Consider the following 24,435-nt stretch of genomic DNA (forward strand, 5'->3'; position numbering starts at 1 on the left):
AAATCAACCCTGCTAATTGTATCAATATACCTTTAGCTTCTTAATAAGGATCAACTGAAATGATCGATTCATTTATAGATGTCTTTTGACGAGGACCGTGTTTTACAATTAATTCCTACTTTCCTTGCATTTTGATCGATTCATGCACTTAAAGTAAAGAAAATTTTCAAGGATATAGTGATAAGTTCTACTTCGGGATAATAAGGTTTCAGGTAAGTATTCTATTCAATCCAAAACGGGCGGAGAGTTTTAAACTGTCTCGGGAACCATTACACTAGATGGCTCTGTGTTCGACTCATAAGTTCGTCACCCTTTGTAGTGGGGTAGTGGTGTTGTGCGGGTAAATCCTATTCTCATGGATATTGTTTTTCGTTTCAATGTATGGCTTGATTTATTCTGCAATTGGTAAAGATAGAATTTGTTCTGTTCCTTGTTTTCGTGTATATCATGAGGTATGGATCATAGGGCTCGTAAAAGGATTAGGGAATTGAAACGGAAAGCTAGGCCAGGTAAAGGAATGCTTCAAATGCTGTATTAATTGACCTGTATGTTGTTATGAAATTGGTTTAATTTCTGATCATTTATTATAAAATAGAGCTTAACGAGAAGGGAGCGTGGGTTGAACTAGGTTACGCCAACCAGTTCGATCTCTTCTCAGTAGTCCATGACAATGTGGAAAGAATTCACGTAGACAAATGCTCCCTTCAAGAATTCATCGATAAATATGAAAGAATTTATAAACCAGTGGTAATATGTGGTGTCCAGGACGGTTGGAGAGCGAAAACCAAATGGACTTTGGAAGTGAGTTGGAAAATTAGCTAAGAAATTGAAAACTTAATCATTTCTCTATGTGTACTTAATGCAAACAAACTTCTTATCTAGAGACTGGCGAAGAAATATCGAAACCAGAAGTTCAAATGCGGGGAAGACAATGAAGGATACAGTGTTAAAATGAAGATGAAGTATTACATCCAGTATATGATGACGACATTAGATGATAGCCCATTGTATATTTTTGACAGCAGCTTTGGGGAGGTAAATATTGTCACTTTAAACTAGATAGCATGTATATTTGGAGCATAATTTCGGAAGGTTAAGCGCCCGATCTGAGTATGGTTGACCATATGGAGATATATCTGCATTCGTCTCGCCTATTTTGTACCCCATCGCCCCACAATATTTGGTAATGTCTTGATTGTTGTATTTAAATTTCTATGATATAACCTGCAGTGAAGATTTTATTGAATACTTTTTATATTAACCATATTTTAGTTACCTATTTCCAAAAATTACCAGGTTGGTCATGTTTTAGCTTACATAGATTGATTATCATGGATTTCGTCTTCATTGTCATTTCGCTGCAATTTCACCGCTGAAATTGCGAATATATTTCTAGCATGTTGACCCCGATCATGATTGAATACTTCCGTCGCTATGAACTTTTTTGGGCATGTGGTACGTGTTATTGGTGAAATTTACTGGGCAGTGTGAATATCTTCCTTACTGTCCAGTGATAGGCTGTACTTCAGTGAGGTGTCCCTGACATTCATAACAGACACTTAGTAACCCTAAACTTGTTGCTTAGTTGGGGAATGTTGTGTGTGTTGATTTTGATGGATGGTGTCGACGTAAGTCCCTCCTTAAAATTAAATGAGATGAGTCCCAAGACTTTGGGATGTATATGATTAACCATTGCGGCCATATCTTTCCCTTATTAAACAACAAGTTCTATACTGCTATCATTTTACTCTTAAGTTTTGAATAGGGTATTTTCATTTCTCCAGTTTTTGTCTGATGGCCACCAAATTTAGGATTCTAGGCTTCACATTCTACTCAATGGTAGATATAGGCAAATGCCCTGTGACAATGAGTAAATCATGTTTATACAGTACTTGCTTTGATTACGGATTGGTGCTTCATTCGCTACGACAGCCATAGGGGACGATAAGATCTACAAGTAACACTAGTGATGGCTATCAATCTTTTGCATAGTTTAAACCATCCAGTAACCAGCATTTTAACTCTCTGATGAAAGAAAAATTACCATCAAGCAGTATACAACAGGTCGAGATCACATTTTTTGTTGAAAGCATTTGCCATTTCAAATCATGGTCTTGTATCTGTTAATCTTAGGAACAGGAATATAAAATTATGTTTTTCAACCTAGCAACCTAACCTGGGAGAAAGACGCCTCGGTAGCTTAACTGGCTGAAGCACTTAGCCGGAAATCATGGGACCCGGGCTCGAATCCCAGTCAAGGCAAATGATTTTTTTCTCTGTGGATTTTTCGCGCAATTTGTGCATTGCAGGTGACTCCCGTTAAGTTACCACCATGGCTAGTCCCAGTATGCTTAAACTAGCAAACATTATTTGTGTTGGAAAATTTCTTATTCTCCTGGGAAGACACTAGGTATTAACTACTGCAAAAATGTTTCATGCTTCCAAAAAAACATTTCAATTTGATAAGACATGCACAAAATATTATACCCACACAGTAGATTTAGATTCATACCCAACCTTGTTAAGAAAGCATTCTAGACCATTTCATTCAGTTCTATTTTTAACCCATGAAAATGACATTGATGACAGTATGTTCCTTAAGACTGTCAATATGATGGCTTGGTTATGATGACACAACTTAATGAACAGGGTGAGAATAGCATGCATGTGGCCAGGGTTTGGGAGTTTTTTGTTTCCTCTCAATACATTCACCTCCTCAAGGAGGAACTCCGAGAGGAAATCTGAGATCCTCCTCCGAGAGGGGAGAATAGGAGAAGGGAGAAAGTCCAAAAACTCTCACGAGTTTCTGAAGCCAGAATACTCCCTCCCGATCGAGGAAGAGGACATTTAGTCATGGAGGAAGAGCTATTTTGAGGATTATTTCAGGTAACCAAATGTTCTCCTCTTGTTAGAGCTATGCTGTGAGGACTCTGGGAGGAAATGAAAAGTGGGTCCCAACCGCCATTAGGGTCCCTCGGCGCGAGAGGTCCGACCCTTTCCTATTGTCCGTGTGGGGATTACCGCGGCCCATTCCGGCTCTCAGTGTCCCACTCAAGGAAGGGGCTCATGGTCACTTATTTGTTTAGAAGTTAAAATAACTAAAAACTTTCATGTTGAATTTATTGAAAATCAATGCGAGGAATTAAATTCTGTATGTTCTGCTGATTGGTTCCAAATTTTAAACGGAATTCTAGCGTTCATATTAACGGAGTTGATCATCACCTAGAACAATTTTTGGAGACGCTAAGGTTAGATGTTTAATTATTATTTCTATAACTCACTAGCAAGTTTGTAGGAGCGATATTGTAATGATTTACATCTAAAAATATACGTTAATTTGTTAGCTCCATTCCAGATGTACATTTGCGGTGAAATTCGATAGAATATTCGATTTAACTTCTATGAAAAAAAGCCCTCGTAATGTAATAAAATATGATTCTCTCAGTTCTTTGTCGTGAGCCAAAATTACAGCGACTATTTTTAATAACCTCTTACCAACCTTTGAATTCAAAGGTATTATAAACGAATTTCGCTATAAATACTGATTAATGCATATCCTAAAAATTCGTAAATTTAATGTACGATAATGTATGATAAGGAATGTTTTACGTAGACACATGTTGTGAGAAGCATTCCATACCATTGGAGGAAAGACAACTGCTCTACCCAGGTAGTTACTCTCATATCTTGGATCTCTGGTCAGGTTGCACCTCACAGAGTTAGTTCGGGACACATTAGCGCATTGATGTTTTCTTGGAAAAACTTATTATCCTCCAACTGGAAGACCCAAGAGTATATTGGTGTAAGTATTCTCCTACTGAAATATGTACGTGGAAGGTGATAACCTCACTCTTCTCGGAATAGCTCATTTTCTTTTCAAAATTTTCTTGGCGTGTATTCAAATTTAGCCTCTGTACGCATTCCGCTACCTATACCAGGGATGGTTTTTGTGGAGCCCTGCTGTGCGATGCAGTCCATACCATGAATGAAAGAGAACTGCACCACCCAGGTAATTACACTCATATCTTGCTTCTCTGGTCAGGATCCAGGTGGTCTGCTTTGTGCCCCTCACGGGCTTATTTCGGGACACATTAGCGCGTTAATGTTTTCTAGGAAAAACTTATCATCCTCCAACTGGAAGACCCAAGAGTATATTGGTGTAAGTATTCTCCTACGGAAATATGTACGAGGAAGATGATAACCTCACTCTTCTCGGAAAAGCTCATTTTATTTTCAAAATTTTCTTGGCGTGTATTCAAATTTAACCGTAAATGTTCTGTATGCATTCCCCTTCCTCCTCCTGCAAGGATTTTTTTTCAAATGATGTTTCGGTGGAATTACATTTTTTCTTGGAATTATACAGCCAGGATTTTTTTCTTGAAGTGCCTTTCGTTTCGCTTTCGTTAGTTTTGCTTACGTTCTCGACCTGTTCGGAGTTGCTTGGCCGAGAGGAGCGTTAGGCAAATTTCCTGGACTTAACTTGCACTGGGAAAATGTCCCGGCTAGTAACGGATCAATCGATCCTGGAAATACTTACGCAAACAGACAGTGAAGACGAGGATGTGAAAATGAGGAGTGTGGATTTTGGCATCATGGATCTAAATTATGTTAATATCATAAATCGTAAATACCTAGAAGTAGGCTAGGAACATTGAAATATTTAATTCCCTTTAAAGTATTTGTTGGTCTATGATATAATGCCGTTTTGCTGAAAACCCTAAAAATAACCGTAGAACTTCGTTTAAAAGTTCTACAGGCATTGCAAAATGAAAGGAATACATTGATGAACTGACATTTAATGCAACAGTAACAATTAAAAAAAATTAAAATTGCACTGGTAACAATTAACTGACCGCAAAAGTACGCCGGGATGGGCTGCTCTCGGGGAAAAGGGTCGAGGATTATCCCCACTAGGAAAGGTCATTATGGGGAGGAAGCGACTACCTGGTCAGTCCCAAGCCGAAAAAAAACTCCGTACGGGGCGAAAAAGAAAATCTCAAACCCTTCGTAGAGCCAAAAACAAATTCCCGCGAAGGAGCATTTATTGTTAGTCATCGGAGAATTTCGCAGTTGTTCACAGCCCTGCGTGTCTATGCCAAAAATGTCTCCAAAAACTGTCCCATATGGCCCAAAAACTGCGCGGAATAATTTATAAGTGCTCTCCAAAAATGTTTCAAATATAGTTAAAGTTACTAGTCATTTTAAATTCAAAGTTTTGCCATTTCTATCACTTCTACAGTTAACTCTTTCGCTGCTGTTCAATCTCCGAAAATCTTCTCCTCACATGCTGCGAAAATGTTAAAATGCGTTTCGTGGCCCCATGGAGCAGGTACTTCCAGGATGGGTGTGGTGCACACTCCGAAGGGTCGCTAATCCGCGGCCCTATCCTCGACGAGCTCATCCACGCAGGACCGTCTCCTCGACCCTACCAGCGGGGGGCCTACCTCCCGAAAAATGACCACTCTGACTGCGATTTCTAATTCAATTACTCAATGTGATCATCAAAAGTAATTGTTTTCATCGCACTCCTGCCAATCAAGCAATCAAGTACGTCTTTGAACCGTGTTTCTACGATGAAAAATAACGATTTGGTTAACTTTTCTAGAAACGTGGCTGCGGACAACCGGAAAAATGGCCATTTCAGCAAAGTTAACAAAATCTTTATTTTTCATCGCAGAAACACGGTTCAAAGACGTACTTGATTGCATGATTTTCGGGAGTGCGATGAAAACAATCATTCTTTGATGATCGGATTGAGTAATTGATTTTCAACTTGCAGTCGGAGAGGTCACTTTTCGGGAGGTAGTCTGCCTGCTCGTAGGGTCGAGGAGACCTGCGTGGGTGAGCTGGTCGCGGATTAGCGACCCTTCGAAGTGCTTCGGCGTAAGTGCTGACCGCATGTCTCCACTCTGTCCAGAGCTTTGCCTCATGAGCCGTAAATACTTTTTTTGTATTGCTCTAGCTCATTTGGGAGGAAACTCTTTTCGGAGGAAAGCCTTTTCATTCTCCTCTTCACATATGTTGGAGGAGAAAAAAACTCTCAGAGTTTTTGTATTTCCTCTGAACAGAGTTCTCCTCCCAAGAGTTTCGGAGGTAAGGAGTTGGGAGGAATCCCTCCTGACTTTCCTCCAAGGAGGACTCCCAAACCCTGCATGTGGCTAGTGAAATATGGACGTCAAGTAATATAGTTTTTTATTAGTTTCCTCCACATAAGGTTGCTCTTTAATATTTAGTTTCATTATTCATTTTTTTAAATTCATAATTTCTTCATTAAAATCGCAAATAACTTACATTTCTGTAAGAAATCAACCTTTTTGAACTATGAAGGGATTAATTATAAGTTATTTATTAATAGGAATTAGAAAACTAGCCTAGAAAAGACCACCATATTTTCTGCACATTAGCAGAGCCAATTAAACAGATCTTTGCACAGTATCTGGCAAGGTGATGTTTTCATATTTTCAACCAATTATTAATAAAGGCCTACGGCTAATAACTGTATGCAAACCAGACTTGTGTAGTTATCTAATTTCAGCCCTTAAAGCTTAATACACAACGTTTACTGGAATCAATAAATATTCTGTTTTCTAATTTGCAATTTAAGATGCATACAATTGAAACATGGTTCTAAAAATTCCATGAAACTATTAAACCAAGACTTAACGAATGAGGCCTAGTAATGAAGCTTACTGTAATTGTATTGAATATGACCTCAATCTGAGAACACTTGGTTTGCGACCCAGTGTGGCTTAGAGGAACTCAAACTTTGGGCACAGTCTAAACAAAGTATCAATTAATCAGTTGTGAAGTCAGGAACTGTTCAGCGTTTCACCAGTTGCATTCTGCAGGAAAACCACACTTTTCGTAGACTTGCATAGGTTTATCAACTTACGAATAAGGTCTTGGAATGCATCTTGTTCTTATATCGAAGATATTCCACATTTTCGTTCTTAATTTAATGAAGCATATCATACACATGACTCTGAAGCTATTCCCCTGCACGACTATAAGTACGTTAGATTGAAGAGACAAGAACTTTTGGCAAGGTATGTTTTATTGCGATGGTTCATAAAAGAAACACTCGTATGAAGTTTGTTATTACGAACGTCCGGTTTTTTGGTCCCATGAACTTCGTGATTAGAGTTAACTGTACATGCTGCCACCTGTGGAAACCAGTGAAGGTACAGAGTTTCCTGTTAAGGTTTAGCTGCTGGAGTAATCTGAGCACAAGGGTGTATTGGTGTCAGGAAAGGGTCGACCATACTGAGTGGCTGCTTGAAGCCCTCTACAGCTATCTGATTGAGTCTTAGGAACTGGGAGGGGTTCTGAGAGAGGCCATGGTTATTTGTAAACTTTCCTTTAATCTTTCCACGTCAGACAGCAGACACTTGAATACCGACCTCCACACCAGAGTGTAATCTGCATGATAGTGGGACACTGAATCTCTTGGTGTCAAGTCATAAAAGGACTGGATTTCAGTGCTAATGTCATGTGTAAACCATCACATTACGGCATTCATCAAAGTGTTACGAAAGCATAAAGTTTCTTCTTTTTCATTTTTCGAAGTGTTATGACATTATTATATAAAAGAATGGCTCAGCATGTGGAATGAATGGTAAATTGTTTGAATGTGAACATCATCTGTGAAGTTTAAAATTCTGAAAAGTTCACTCAAACTCAGGGCAGATTGTCAATCAATGCCCTTGTTAAGTGAGGATCCTACCATGTAAGAGAAGAAAGTAAGGATGGAAACCTTGTTATATCATGCATAGATGATATACTCTTTAATGGTAAATTAGTGATTTTTTTGTCTTAAAAACTAGATCAGATAATCGAATTATTGGGATGTCTTACAGAAGTTAGAACTGGGACTTCCACAGTGTGCAATGAAGTCCATTTTTTGTTACTACCGCACTGGTTGCTGGTTGTGAAACTGTTGTCTTCGCCACTGTAACCAGAAATGCAGAATGTCTTGCAGAGGACTGCTAATAACAACCATGGATGAATCAGTTGATTTAAAAAGCATGGGTATAGGATATATTGATAATAAAAAGGTTGACTCCTTCATTTAAGATAATGAAGGGGATTCTTTGATAAGGGGAAATTAACCTTGTTTTTTTGTAATGTAGATAAATATTATGTGATATTTATGACAAATCCAAGGTATTCTGCATAGGTATAAAGCAAAATCCAAGGCATGAAGCAAACATTCAGTATTTTAATTACAGATATCCACGTTAATAAAATCCACGTTCATTCATATAAATACCAATTATCTTTGGAAGGAAATAATTAGAATGAATGGTAGAATTGAAGAGTTAATTAATGATGATATTGTATTGAGGTGGCTAGGTAGTGCCTTTGATGGAAATGAATTCTTTAAAGCAATTTATTAGAGATTTTTAAGATACTTCATGTGAATGCAAATAAAAATTCTATGATGACCTCATGGTTAACAATACATGTACATTGTATGTATCTTTACACCAGAACCAATTGAGGAAGATATGGAAAACATCGTTTTAAAAAATGGAAAAATAGGGACCTCGATATAATTAGAGTGGGGGACATTAAGGTTCTTTTCGTACTCATTCCTGTTATTGCCACTCTCTTAAAACAAAGTTTGTCTGAATCAGTGGTTCCTGAGGGGCTGAAAATGGGACTAGTGAGGCAAATGCACTAAGGAGAATCCTATGATGACTTGGCAAATTACACGCCTATTTCTTTGCTTCCTGTCGTTAATAAAATCATGGAGAAATATGTGGCTGGATATCTTTTGAATTTTCTAAGGAAAAAAATTAATATCAAGCTACCAAAATGATTTTATGGAAGCCAGAGTGACTGAAATTGCTTATATGTATGGGATTTGCCACACAAAGCTGCTTGTTTACGCTTGTGTAATGTGAGCGCGAAGCTACCTGAATACACTTCCAGTATACAACCAGCTTTAGTTATACATCAGAGCATTAGACAAGTATTTATTCACATTATAGTAGCACTTTTTCACTTGATACTCATCCAACATATGTATTCTGGAATAAAGGAGTTCTTTGCTCATTTTTTAAGCAGTTTGTTTAGGCTATTGAACAGTTTGGTACATATTGGGACTGGCCCTTCAGATACCGTAGACAAACTCATTGACATCAAGTGAATGTCTTGATATCTTATGGTGTTATATGTATGATAGTTTTTACTCGGATTGAAGTCATATTCATGTTTTCTTGCAAATAAAATTATAAATATATACCTAGGGCACAGTTAAAATTTTCAGTTCCCTAAAACTAGGCCAACTATGAGCGCGATAAGGTAAGCCACACAAAGTTCTCAACAACTTTTTGTATTGAAAATTAGCTATCCAATGATGAAGAAGTACCCCACGATACAATTCCATATGCAACATAATAACTAAGCCATTACATGCTAATCAATGCAAATATTACCTCTTGAAAAGCTGTTGATATACATACATTTTATTAATGGGCAATTATTTTACAAACAACTTCAGAAATTGAAACAGAATGCACACCTGAGGAAAAGAAATGTTCACCCCTGTGATGTATCGAAATATAATAATGAATGTGCAGGAAATGGAATTGCATTAACTGTATTTAACTTGCTCAGCTAACTGCCAAAGGGCATGCATGAGTTAAACATGTGTACATATCTTAGCAAAAAACTAATAAAAAATTTGGTTGATAACCGACCCCATGGAGGGTTAGCGTTTTGATTGCATATTATCACATTGTTGGGATGAAGCATGTTTGTTTATGTATTTAAGGTGAATGCTTTCTGATGAGCCTGCTAAGTCTATAAGGTTCTTGTAATATTTTTGTTTGGAAAGATTGACTTGTGTCCATTGTCTAATGAGGGGAGTTGAAATAATTTAGTGATGTCTCATCAGTGCTATTCTTCATTGAAAATTTTTCTTTTGTTACCGAATGATATCTCTAAATATTTTGAAATGTAATGTGATATTTATAATAAATTTAATTTGATCTGGAAACAAAATATGATATAACTAAAATGAAACGAAAGGTCTGCTAATAGATTGAAAGATCTACTAATAATATATACTTATTCTATCTCTCGCTCAAGCATTTTCCCTTTCATCCTTCTTTTAGCATCCGAGGAGGAAGCGGCTGCTGGAAGATTATGATATACCAAAGTATTTTCAAGATGATTTGTTCAAGCATGCTGGCGAAGGTCGTAGGCCTCCGTATCGATGGTTTGTCATGGGTCCAGCCCGTAGTGGAACTGGCATCCATATTGATCCGCTTGGAACCAGTGCCTGGAATGCTTTGGTCTCGGGGCACAAGAGGTATGATGTTATTTCTGTTTAAACCGTGGTGGCTTTCAGGGTCAAAGATAACTAAAGAAAGTATCTGTTATGGGCTTGAAATCAACTTGAAGTAGAAAATATCTCACCTAATTTGGGTTTTGGAAGACAATAAATCTATAATCCTTTCCTTATTTAGATTTATTTGGTGAACATTTGATTATCCCTTTGGTATTGTTTACTTTGTTTTTGCATCTTTGGTGAGTTAAACATTTATCTAGTATTGGTAAACAATTCATAAAAATGTTTGCAGTTGTGAAATATGTGGGACTGGAGATTACTTTGACAATCCCTCAGCTTTCCTACTGTAATTTATTATCTGATCTTTTAGGTGGTGCTTGTTTCCAACTCACACGCCAAAGGAGCTGATTAAGGTGACTTCTAGTGAGGGTGGGAAGCAGCAGGATGAAGCTATCACGTGGTTTAAGGTTGTCTATCCAAGGACCCAGTTACCTTCATGGCCAGAATCTTGCAGGCCGGTTAGTGGATGAAATACTCTTACAAAGCTTGCTACTGCTTGAAAAGATAGCATTTGAGTATGAAAGTGAATATTGGTACAGTTAATGCTTCTATATGTAATGGAATAATAAGCCTCCTTGTGGAGCAATTTTCAAAAATCTCCTTTTTTAACATAGTTATTACTCTAGTTCCGGGTCTCTCGCGTTTATAATGCATCAAGAAGAACACATTGTACAAATATCAGTATATAATTACAAAATCTACCTATAATGAACTCATCATGGGTTCTAATAAGGAAAATCACCTCTCTTTAGCTAAACTTTATGTTTGGAAATTATTTTAAATATGCAATTTCACTTCCAAATTCAACGTAATCCTAAGTTTTTTTTCCTGTTGTGACGTATTCTTTTCACGTAACTGATTGAGCATTACCACAAGCTGTGCAGCAAATTAGAATCAGAAATGGCCTTCATGGCCTATAATGCTTTCTTATTCACTGTCTTTTAGCCAATCTTGCATATGGATTCTGGCAGGGGGATAACACTGTGTTAATAGGAATTTATTCATACTTTATACCACAAAATTGATAATTTAGTGGCTGAAGGTGTATAATCTGAAGATGCCAGCATGGTCAGTGAAGAAATTTTGTAGTCCTGAGACATCCCTAGTACAAAGGAATGCGCAGTGTCCACCTATGTTTGAGCTTGCGGTCTTAGAGGCTGTCGTCTGGGGATACTGCAACGGATGCGTGTTTCAAAATTACTGCTTTTGCTGGTTTACCCTATTCATTTATCCTGGTAGATTGTTGATGCGCTATACCTGATCAAATGGTGCAATTAACAAGGTTCTATTATTTTAAGTTGCATAGCCGAAATTATGGCTGTCTCAGTGGTTTCATTGCCTCTGAGAGCCTGGAAATCTTCACACTAAGTAATTTTACCGTACACTATATACAGTAGACTCTCGTTATTACAAACAACCTTATTATGAAGTTCTCATTATTACGAAGCAAATCATTGGTCCTGATGAAACAGCCTATCCAATCTATGGCAAAAGAAACATTATTATGAAATTTTCATCATTACAAAATTAGGAACATCAGTCCCAGTCCCACCGGCTACAAAAAGAATTTTATTATGAAGTTCCACGAATAAGCAATGGCATTTAGGTAGATATACACTATGTTATGTTGCAACCATTGCGTTACGTTTGAGTTCTCCTCATGCACTGTGTGCAAGACTGTCAATTATGGTTCTTTCTTCAGTAGGTGATACTTCAGTGTGCACGCAACATCATATAATAAGCTTCATTTCTGTATAATCATGGTGACCCACTCATTACCGCTCGTAAATAGGACATACAGGTAGCCCTCTTACTACGCACATTCAATTAACGAACTTTATGAGATATTATTATACGAAAAATTCAAGCATGCCCAAATTTTCACATTTGGCACCTTTTGAATTGGCTGATGCAACGCGGTGTGGCATAAAGTAACTCCCACTTTCGGCATAATCTGAACACAGTATCAGTTGATGAGGTGTGAAGTCAGGTACTGTTCAGCGTTTCGCCTGTTTCTCCTTCCCGTGGACAGCAATTTTTTTCAGCTCTGGCTGCGTCGCACGCCAAGAGAAACCCTTCCCTGTTGTGTCACAATAGTGAGTTCACGCACAATTATAATGCAGTGTTTCATTCTGCAGGATAACTGTACTTCTCGATGCCTCGCATAGCTTCATGAACTCAAGATTCCTAAAAGAAGCTTCATACGAACTTCCAAATCTCTGTTTTTTTGGTCCCATCAACTTCGTAATAACAAGAGTCTACTGTAATGAGGTCATCTCATCTCTGTTTGAAAAGCTCAAGGTGAATTGTGTATTTATTTTTCAGTTGGAGATATTGCAGAAACCTGGAGAGACGGTGTTTGTTCCTGGTGGCTGGTGGCATGTGGTTTTGAATCTTGATGCTACTGTCGCAGTGACACAGAATTTTTGCAGTCGTACCAACTTCCCTGTTGTGTGGCACAAAACTGTTCGTGGACGCCCCAAATTGTCTCGCAAATGGTATCGCGTCCTAAAGGTAAGGCTGTGCCGGAGTATCTTACAATATCCTTTCTCAGTCAATAAGCACAAAATCAGTTGGGATTATTCATTGCAGATCTGGTCTTAATTGAAAGGACTCAATCAATGATAATGTAAGATGTGAGATATTCAGTGATTAGATCACATTAATTATTATGGAATAGCCTATAGTGGAATTGGAATAGGCTTATATAATGGAGGCAGGAATAGTAAAAGTTATGGTACTTAGTCCTTTGTTGTTTTCCTTGTGCTTTAAATCATATCCCAAGATTCCTTCCTTTTTTATGCAGTCTTCTTGGGAATTGACAATATAAGCACTTTGAGTTCTCATTAAAAAATGGATTCGTATTCAATAAAAATCTACTAACTGTTGCGACCTGCCATCCCTTAGATGAGTGTGGAGAACTTTCTTTGTGGCTGTTCAACTTCCAGCAGAAGCCAATGTTCCCCAAAATAGGCTTTTTTCGTTCACCAGAAGTTACATCTTGTCAGTGAGTAATTTCCTTTAGCTTAACCCTTTTAGTGCCAGCCTATTTCGTCCGGTATGCTGAAGAATGCCAGGGATTTTTTTTTGCAAATTTGTAGATTTGCGCTTAAAAATTTACGTAAAGCCTAATATGCATTTTCAGAAACTTTTTTTTTTTTTTAATTTGCTCCCAAAACTTAACCGGGCATGTTAAAGCGAGACAGAAACTAAAAAAAATTACCAAAGCTACATGAAACACTAAAAATAAAAGGCATGAGTGTAAAAAAAACCCAGCCCATAGAGCGGACCTCGGCACTCTTCGCACATACCCTCCGGGCCGATGGTTCGGCCCACTGGCACTATAAGGGTTTTACTTTGTGGAGGTGTTGAATATTTGTGGTTAAAAATGACTTATCTGAAATGAAAACTTGTTTCTTAATGCAGTAGAAGATTGATATATCTGGAAATCTGAATAACAAAAGCATCTAAGAAACATAAAGTTTTCTGGAAATTTTCAAAATTTCTATTTTTTTTAAGTTGCATAGCCGAAAATATGGCTGTCTAAGTGGTTTCATTGCCATCTCAGAGCCTGGCCTTATTATGTCTCTTGGCCTGATTAGTCTTCACACTAATCCCCGAGAGTTAGTCAACTAGTTTGCCATTTTCCTCCGCAAAATATTTCATTGCATGAATTGGTATGCCTAGATGTGGTGGTCTCGCACAATAGAATTCACGGCATCAACATATGATGTCTATTCCTCAAACTTTCCAGATTTAATTACAAGAGCAATGGAAGTGGGTTGAAGTTAACGTTGTAAGTGCCGCGCTCTTAAAATACTTAAAATCTATCCAAGCAGATTTGAAGTTTAATGAAAAATGTGTGATACATGAATGATAACTATTTAATTGCTTCATGGAAATACTATTGCTTACTTTTTCATTCATTGAGCTCCAACCGTCAGGAGGAGGTATACTACCAACATCTTTCATCTACATGCAGTCATTTTGTACCAATGACAATCAACATGTTGCTGAAAACATGTTTCTTCAGATGCCGTTTTCCCAGGTGAAAGCACTCTTTTACAATCAGAGGTTCATTTTTTTTTTTAAATCCACAATGGGGAACTTGCATGAATTTTTTTTATTTCACAGGCGGACAGAAAGTTATTTTCTGAATACAACAAAGAAAACCGCATGTATATCTGAGTTTTCCTTCGCGAGATATTCAATGTTAAATATAACGAATTTTAAAGCGCGGGAAAAACTCCCTCACCCCCTAAGCCACTGCCGACGAGGCCTCGATGACGTCAAAGGTGCCTAAACATCACGCGAAGCTATTGTTGTGATTGTTTGTAATAGTTGCCAGCAGTTGTGAGAGCTTCGTTTGTTAGACGTGTTGATTATTTTCTATTTAAAGATAAATATCCGACGATAGAGGCTTGGAAGCCCTCATATTTTGCATTATTTATAATATTAATATCTGAGTAAGGGCATAAAATATAAAACTGGAGCAGTTAAACCAAATTTTTTACAATACCTAAATAACATCGTTGTAGGAGTCTGAGCCACGGCCGTAGGAAGGGGGATACGTTAATGGTAAGTTGATGTTATCGACGGCATATCATTCATTTAAGTATGTAATTAGAACGATTTTGATGTTTACTAATGTCCGCTATGCTTTTATATACAATAACTTCATCCGTTTATTCGTAGGTACCGGAGAATTCGTCGTTTAGGATTGTCTGTGCTTGTATTATGGGGTGAGTTCCAGTCAATGCAACTTTTGCTCGCTGATTGGAGATATCTAGGAACATTTTTGTGCCAAAATAGTGTTATTTTCAACGTGACATCTCCCGTTAAGCTACTGCTAATAATCACAGTGCCAGTGGTTGTAATGCACAAAGTTTGACAAGGTTGAAAAATATCGGCCAAGAGTTATCAGTGTTCCATCGTGATTGAATTGTGAAAAGTGCTATTACGCTATCGATAAATGTCTAACAGTAGTGTAAAAATTGTCAGTGGCGTGTTAACCTCCGTTGTTCACCGTAGATATGACATTTCACGATCAAGCTATTGAAATACGAATATATATCGTAATAACTGTGTGTTAAGTTTGTTATTCCACTATTTCAACGAATAGTAGTGAGAAAAGTCACCTGTGTCACTTGTGTGGGCTAATTTAAGGGTTTAAATCAGTGAATAAATAGTTGTTTCCATCATAACGAGCTCTGTTATTGTAAGTTGTACGTGATGAATATAAGAATGTGACAGTGACTTCCAGTTTTTGATAAGAGTATTTGCCTATTTCCCACTATATTTTTATGGTATATGCTAGTATATTGTTTATGGATTTACCTATATTATTGAAATAGATTGTGGCTTGTGTGTGTTGGCAGCGGAACCGATTCGCGATCTCACATGTGGATTGTGTGCAGACTGTTTTGCTGTGAATTCGTACCGTAGGACGGATAGGACTACCTTCTCCGCTAATTCGGCGTTGCCAAATTCAACAGCACAGCTTACTCTAATGTCAACAGCACAGCTTACGATCGTTATCCTCTAGTATTACAAGTTTCTTTTACATCTCGATTTGCCGCCGACGTATAGAAATAATTTGTCTTAACAAATTCTATGAGGGCCGTGACATCAATTTTTGGTGTCCTAAAAAAAAAGCTGGTGTCCTAACACCCCATGCCACTCGCCTTTTAGGCGGCTTGCGGGGTATTATGTAGATGTAGATGAATTTCAGGTGTACTATTCGAACGAGTGGCAACGTTATCTTTCATTTTTCTGATAACTAAAACATACGAAGTGAAACACTTGTACTTCATCATCCCGATGTCGCATTATTAATATCCCAAGTAATAATCGTGGCACATTAGCAAGAGGAAAACTTGCCCAAGAATAACAGAACAAAATAAAGTGACGATGAGCGGCTAAATACTCCCTCAAAACAAATTTTACATCATGCGCTCAGCGTATTTCCCAACTCCATACGGTTGTTTAGGCACCTATGACGTCACGCCTGGCCTCGGCAACGCTCGGGTGTCTTCGCGCAGTGGTCGGCTCAGAGAAATTTTTCTCGATTTTAAATGCAATTTTTTTATTTCTTTTGATGTTGAATGGAGAAACTGAAGGTATTTTTGCGAGCTAATATATCCATTTTACTCATTCAAAATAGTTTTTAGAGCAATCTACGACCCATGCAAGTTCCTCATTGCAATAGCCAGTTGCTTTAAGTGTGGAAGCTTCGCAGAAGATTTTATATTGGATGTGGCTATCGCTTTTCACAAGTAGACATTCTCAAAACATATTTAAACCTTCCTAATTTTGCCATTTTCTTCTGCAAAATATTTCATTGCTGTGCATTGGCATACCTGGATGTGGCGGTTTCACGCAACAGAATTCACGGCATCAATGCCGTCTATGTCTATTCCTCAAGCTTTCCTGATTCATAAGTTTTTGAAATATGGGATGGAGAGAAGCAGTTCCACGAGAGAAGTTAAAGGCCTCCCTGCATTACATTCTTGAGTTGCCACCGTGAAGCCCACAGTCTGAAGTGCCTCCCTACGTTTAAGACTTGTGGACAAGTTGAAGATTGTTTATGAAGTTATGTCAAATAATTTTTTCAAAATATTTGCATTCTCAGCATTTATAAGATTAGCTACTTCTAATATTAAATGAAAGAGTTAAAATTCAAAATTGATTATTATTTACCATTATAATATCATCTGCACCCCTCTATACTTATCTCTGTAGCATAATTCACCCTCGTAAATGGGGTATCGTAAGAATTTATTCAACTAGTAAAGAGTAAGTCCTCAACTTTTGAACATCTGACTTACAACCTTTCAGAGATATATACACTCATGCCCATTTGAAAATTTCAAATGTACCTGAAATTTCAAATTTGGCACCTATGGATTTGGCCATTGTGGCTGGTGGTGCGGCGTCGAGGAACTCGCACAGTGGAGAAATCGTACATTTCTCAGAACTAACGTTCATGAGAAATTCTTTGACAAATTTTAACTATATGATGATATTACATTGATAATATCCTTTGAGGACCCGCATTCAAGAATGTTATTTAAAGAAAGAATAACAAAGGATGGCTGTGAGAGTATTGCAAAATTGATGACGCATAGAGAGTCGCGTATTACGTTAAGTACTCACTGTAATTAATACAGTAGACTCCCGATTATCCGGCTGCGGTTTATCCGGGTTGCGGATTATCCGTGCATGATTTTCACTCTCCCTCAATTTTTTCTGCGATCTTTACTTAAAAAATCTTATGCAAAATCATCAGAATTACGGCATTAAATATAGGATACACCGGGCTTATTATTTCCGTTAGAATCCCCTTCGTAAAACGGAAACGATCGCGCGCTAGCTGCATTCACGGAAGCACCGTGTCCCTGTGTTCCAAGCCTCGCAGTGAGCAACCGTGCTCCTTGATCACAGATACACGTTGCGCAGCAGTTGCAACCCGGGCAACTTGTGCGAGACACAAGTGGTGTGGTGTAGTGAGTGCTATGTGGTGTGGTGCCTGACAGTGTAGTTTCTAACGTCGAGCAGTGGTTTTGAAGCATTCACGCCAACTACTTTTCTGTATCCGTGATCACACAGCCACGGATGTGTGGTTTTCGAAACCAGGCCTTACATGAAGCGATAATAATACGAGTACAACCATGTTATCGCCACTAAAAAGATAGTGAACTGGCAAAGAAGGCTCTCAATGAGTCCGGGAAGTACTCTTAAATAACAGATTAACTGCATAAATAATAATTAATTGTTTTTTTTACGTTAGTTATGAAAATTGCGAGATAATTTAAGTGAAAGTTTGGGTTATCCGTGTTTTCCGATTATTCGTGCCGTCCCGCCCCATCATTAGCCCTGATAGTCGGGAGTGTACTGTACTAGAATGCTGTTGTTTAAAGGAAATGATTTCTGCTGGTGCATTTTGTTACAGGTCAAGTTGCTAAGCTGTTTAGTGGATGAGGGTGGCGATATCCCTCCCTCCATTCCAACCATGTTATTTTCTCTTGTGGCAATATTCAACATTGGGTATGTTATTGTTGCTCTGCATTTCAGCCGGGTGTTTGGCTTGCAGTTTTGCTGATCCCTATTGGAGAAGGCGAATCTTTTTCTTGAAATGATTTCAGCGCAGTTCACTTCCAAGCGTTGTACAGTATAGTCGAGTGCGTCACTGTGTACGTTTCTGAAAATAATTTTTGTTCTCTGTGTAGTAATTTATTTATTGCTGCTTTGTTGTGCAACTAATTTTTCACTCAGGACTACAAAGTGTGAAACGTATGAATAGTGATGATGAAGGTAGTACCAAGAAGTGCCAGGCCATCATAATGGAACAAAAAAATCAAAGTAATACAGTGTGCTTGTATCTTGGCATGAAAGTGGTAGATATCGCTCGTCTTCGTTCAGGAGCCCTTGCTTGTTTTCAAAATAAATATCTGTTAAATGAACATCTTATGATTTATTATGTGATAGAAATCTGTTTTTTACCCAGTGGGTACCTCTGTTGTTAATGAATAAGTCACAGACTTCACTCCATTTCAATCATTTTACTTCCATCTTTCTTTTCTCAAAATTGATGGTAAGGCATTGAAACGAGATGGGGTAAGCAGTAAAAGCAGTGTTGAAACTACAAAGTTTGTGATTCATGCATAATGAAATTCCTCGAAAAAACTTTGACAAGAGTAACTCATTAATAACTGACTTCTCTATGTTGTGAAGCAAGTTGGTTATTATTACCTAGTAATTGAATTTAATATGTATTACTTATAAACTAAAAAGGATTCCATTGATTGTCCATTTCAGGTCAAGGAGCCTTCGTTAACAGCCCTGGCCGATCAAGTGGATATTAATCACTCGACTGGCGTTGCATCTGACTCATCTAATTCCACATCTTCGTCTTCCTCATCATCGTCTGAAGCAGAAGGCTCCTCCCATTCGTCCTCTTCTGATGAATCAGATCGGGGAGAAGGTGGCAATGCTGCTGAAGAAGAGGGAGAGACGTCGAGACGGTCGAGTCGCCATCGCAAGAGGGCGCCCTCCACGTCACATTCTTCATCATCATCTTCACCAGGGTCATCTTCGACCACTTCTACGTCAATTTCTTCATTAATAGGCACCGGTGGTGAGAGCTTAGGGCAGCAAGCAATCATTTCGTCAGGCATCACGGAGGTGCAGTGTGTTCAGGATAGTGGCGAGATTGGAGGTGGTATCGGGGAAGACACGCACGGAGAAATATTGAGGAGCACAGCGTCGGGGGGTGTAATTAGGAGGCACGACCCAAGGGAGGAGGAGGATAGCGGCCAGGAGTCGCTGACGTCCGAGCACAAAAAGAAGAAGCGACGGAAAGTTGAGCACCACTGAAATTTGTGATTGGTGGGGGTCATTACTGCCCTCATGTTTCGATGTGGGATCCGCAAGAAGATGGGTCTTTAAGTGGAAAGAAAAGGAATTTTACTAAAGGATATGTTGTTGTTGTTGGTAGTGATATTGTAATTTGTGGCTGCTTAGAGATTACATATTTGGATGCATTGTTTTGTTTTAATGTCTGGGGCACAGGGCTCATTGTATCCTTGTGATATTTGGTGGTGTTCTGATTGCTGACAGCCTGGGCTTTTCTATTACTTTTTGTCTGTTCCCAAACTCTCCAATCGAGTGGGTCCATTTGGATTTCTTATAGCCTTCACTGTTTTTACCTTAAGAATTACACTGACGCGTCATTCTCGTGATGATTAAGTGCTTTATTCACCTGAATTTGTTTTCAATTAATTTCATACACTAATGTAGGCAGGTCATCAGTCTAAAATTTTTCTTTCCTCGTTATATATATGCATCTATATTTTTAATCAAATCGACATTGATTGTTTTTATACAAAGCCAGTGTTATTACAGGTGTCTATTTTTTGAAACTTAATTTCTGTACTTCAGAAGAGATGATGGAATGTGAAACTATTTTGATGCTCTCAAAGATACTTATATTTATGACTCAATCATTTTAAGTTTGCGTTACTGATAATCCTTAGTTTGGGCCTTGACTGGCTGGTGAATTGTGGAATTGAAATAGTCTCAGCGTTGGTGTTTGAATCTTTCTAGTGTCTTGAGTATATTTGTTGGACAGGATGATGAATTTATCAATAGAATTGAATAAGCTCTGTGCCTCTGTAAAGATTTTGTGCCAAAATGACTCATTTACAGACTAGATACAAGTTCATTTGTGTATCATGAATTAAAAGTCAACATCACTCTTAAAAATAAAGAAATATGCATGTGGGTGACAAAAAAGGCTGTTCACGCTCTTGGTTGAAAGATGTTGTGGACAAATTCACCTATGATTCCTGTTGAGGTTTTTTTAATCTTGCTGGGAATGGCATATTAGTTAAGTGTCAATCATACTCTGTTGTTAAACTAGTCTGCTGGATTATTTAATTCGTTATGTGTTTGTTTATGGAGGAGGTTACATCATTCAAAAATCAAAGCAATACAGCTGAATTCTATGTTTCTGAATTTTACTTCATGTTAAGTTTTAAAATTGCAAGAATAAATTAAGTAATGCCATTATAACTCTATTGAAGTGAAAACTCCATTTTCCATTCTTTTGATGCAGTTGGGAAATGTTGAGTTATTTTGATTTAGGACTTGTCTGGGTTTATAATTATTTTCTGTTTTAGGCATGAATCTCCAAAGACTCTTGTACTGGTGCAATTTAAGGAGCAGCTGTTAGGCTTTTTTTATTTTAGCTTATTTTGGGAATATCTTTGTAGTAACAGTGGCATCTTTTGCATTGACTGCATTCTTTTTGTGGCTGCATTTTGAGATGCTAAATTTAATTTTGGATTATACATCAGAGAGGAACTTTTGATATGTTACGTCAATTGAGATTGAATCTATTGGTTGATGAGTTACCTCAAAAACGCTTCTTTCTTTCAACCTTTTAAGGTATCTCTGCTCGCCATATCATGGTTTCACTCCTATGCACTTATTCTAGTTTCATGTGCTTCTTTCATATCCTTTTGCTATGTCTATTGAGAAGACAATCCCGCAGTTAGTGTCAAGATTTAAAAATGTGAAGTGCTTTTATTCCCCAATGGTCATTAATTTACTGAAAAATGTTGATATACCTGCTAATTTTTTGTGGCACCAATTATTTTGGGTTTCTCCAAATTAGCCGTATTCTTTCTCAGTAATTTGAATGCAGTGGTATATCTTCAAGGTACCACACCCGATAATAATTAGTGTGATTATCGTAAAGTATGTTTAAAACATATCTTTCCTCACCATTTGTAATTCTGTTTCCATTAATAGTCATCTTTTTTTCGCTTAGCTACTTATGAAAGTGGTGAGCATTTCCCTCCAGTTTTGATGGAGTGCAATGCTTAAATGCCTTTCTTAAGATTCCCTGTTTGTAAATTGATTGCTTCTTATGATAGCGAGATATAATGTAGAGTTATCTGCTGAGTAATAACATATTCTTAGTACATATATATAATAAAGCTAAGCTGCCAGTACTCTCAAGTTGTATAAAATGACCTGCCAATATGAAATAGGAAATGTTCAACTGAATTGTATTATTATCTGTAAGGGCTTTTGTGGCTTACCAGTTGTGATTCATCTTCGTCATACTTTCATGCTGGATGAGTAATATTTTGGGTACATTTTATTTTTATGTACACTTGGTGTTGAAAATGAAAGAGCTGATTCTGCATCTTTGGAAATTGGTTTTAAGTTCACTCATGCCTCCTTCATGAAGTACGCAGGTGTGTAAAAGTGTATGCATGGTATAAAAATTCAGATCTTTCGTGTGATTTTCTTTAGTTGTTATTGTTTAATCCTTGTGAGCTATTTTCAAATGACAATTTGGATCCATAAATAATTTATTTGATGTGTTAACTGCAGCATATATCAGATGAAAGGGGTGTTTTGTGTATATTGAAATGTAATCTATTTGAATAATTTATTACTGTTTCTATTGTTAGTATAATTGAATGCAAATGGCTTCCTCAGTATGGCATCTGTGCATATATTTTTTAAAACAAAGTGATTTGTAATGCATGGAATGTAGTAGTTAGGTGAGAGTTTCTGTGAAGTTGTTGTCTCTTCTGTTAGGAGGGGGAATATTTGTAGGGAAAATGGTGCCTTTTCAATCTTGAGAAAATAGCATAAATTTGAGAAGTATGTAGCCCTATTTGTCTCATGGAAGGACCTTTTAACTGAATGTGAGTACCATAAAATAATGAGATGAAAATGTACAGAATATTTTTACTTGTGACACATTTTTACTGCATTGTATGATATTTTTTCCCAGTGAATCCTGGTTTTTCTTACTGAACTTACAAATGTATACATTGCATTGTGGTAAATTTTATAGCAATGGTTTGCATCAGACATAAGGTGCATTCGTACTATTCATTCTGTTGGGTGAGCTCTGAACTGAAAATTCAAATTGATTCACTCATCGCAACAGTAATTATATGTGTCAGAATACCTAATGCAGGTAGAATAACTCCTATCATTATGATAATGCTAGGGAAATTAAAAATGTTATCTATTATTTGGATGCCGTTATTATAGTTTGTAACTTGTATTTCATGCATAATCATATTTTCATTAAATTTTTTTTGCCATATTCTCTGAATTGTCTCTATAGTCATCTCCTGCAGTGTGGTTATTGTGGCAGTATTCCTATTGAATGAAAGCCACGAATAAAATTTTAAATCCTTAGGGTAAGTTTTATAATGAACTTTGATCTTTACATTGAACTTAAGTTGTGGCCAGTGACGTCATGACAAAATTAGCAGTGCCAGAACACATTTTTCTTCACTTAGTTTATAAATAATATATTACGATGTGTTTTTTTATAACAAATCATTATTTACATTTTATTTTTTAAAAATTTGTTTTGGTTACGAGTGCGTATATTAGAAATTTTAAGGCAACAAAATTGATAAAAGTCTTTGTTGAATACATTTTATGCCTTTTGTTAACCAATGGCATTTTAGCACCATAACACCACTGGTTGAGGTAGAAGCTTAATCGAAAGTTGCTTAAAGCTCTGGTTTGATGCTTAACCCATATAAAATTAATGTGATAAACATATTTATTTAACCCTCAACCTGCTCCCATCGTCTGTTGACGATTTTCATTTATTGATATATTTTGAAATCATTTTTCGCATAATTGTAATACATGTCCTAAAGTTCATCATTTGAAGTAAAATCAGCAGAAAATTGGTCAATTAAATATTTTTGAAACATTTTTTCCTTAAGTAAAAAGTTCTAATTAATAAAATTATGCAAAAAATTTATTATCATTTTTTTGCGCCTGTGGAGAGCTCTATTTCAGCTTATTTGCGCAGTGAAAGGGTTATTGATTTAATTTTATTTTCATGCCCGAAGAAAAATAACTTAATGCATCATAAAACCTGGTCATGATTTCCTTTATATGTGGTTGTCACATTTGTCTCACCAAGTTATACATGGTTGTGGATGCATTTTCAATTTAAAGTTCATATTGCATCAGATGTGAGATCTTGACGTTAGTGGCCTGATTATCTGTCATTTGATTTACCATTCATTGTGTTATCTACGTAACACTTCTTTAGCCAGTCCCTCTAAACACTTCCCTCCCTTTCCAGTCCATTCTCTCTCTCCCGCCGTACTATATCTCAAAATAAATATTTTACCAAAGGGGGTGGTGCAAAAGATACAAGCAGGGACACCGACTTACAAAAAACATTGGGGGGGGCCCAAACCGCAGGGATCTCGCCCTGGGAAATTTTATAATTAGTGAGTTTTAAGTTTTTTAAGCATTTTAGAAGAGTCGTATGATCAACATTAGAACCCTTATAACTTGAATCTCGATATCTGGACACTCCGGGGAAAATCGAAAAGCCTGACACATTTTTTCCTCACACGGATAACAAATTTTTGAGGGGGCTCGGGCCCCCTCAAACCCCATGGAGTCGGCGCCACTGGATACAAGGGAAGCACAAGGCTCAGAAGCCAAATTAAATAATAAATTTTATTCATTCCAAGAGGTCATCCATGAAGCAGACATTTGAAACCATCAAA

The 24,435-nt window shown here is 37.3% G+C and overlaps 1 protein-coding gene across 1 annotated transcript; it reads left to right on the top strand.

Moving 5' to 3' along the window:
• The first annotated feature begins 283 nt into the window (after positions 1-283).
• LOC124157910 (bifunctional arginine demethylase and lysyl-hydroxylase JMJD6) lies at positions 284-22,991 on the top strand. Its single transcript, XM_046532992.1, has 7 exons — positions 284-509; positions 596-801; positions 883-1,035; positions 10,122-10,318; positions 10,668-10,815; positions 12,683-12,871; positions 19,175-22,991. The coding sequence occupies exons 1-7, from the start codon at positions 455-457 to the stop codon at positions 19,730-19,732; spliced, it is 1,506 nt and encodes a 501-aa protein (XP_046388948.1). The 5' UTR covers positions 284-454; the 3' UTR covers positions 19,733-22,991.
• Positions 22,992-24,435: the final 1,444 nt, after the last annotated feature.

The sequence above is a fragment of the Ischnura elegans genome, chromosome 4, assembly GCF_921293095.1.
Source record: "Ischnura elegans chromosome 4, ioIscEleg1.1, whole genome shotgun sequence".
In the NCBI taxonomy this organism is placed as follows: Eukaryota; Metazoa; Arthropoda; class Insecta; order Odonata; family Coenagrionidae; genus Ischnura; species Ischnura elegans.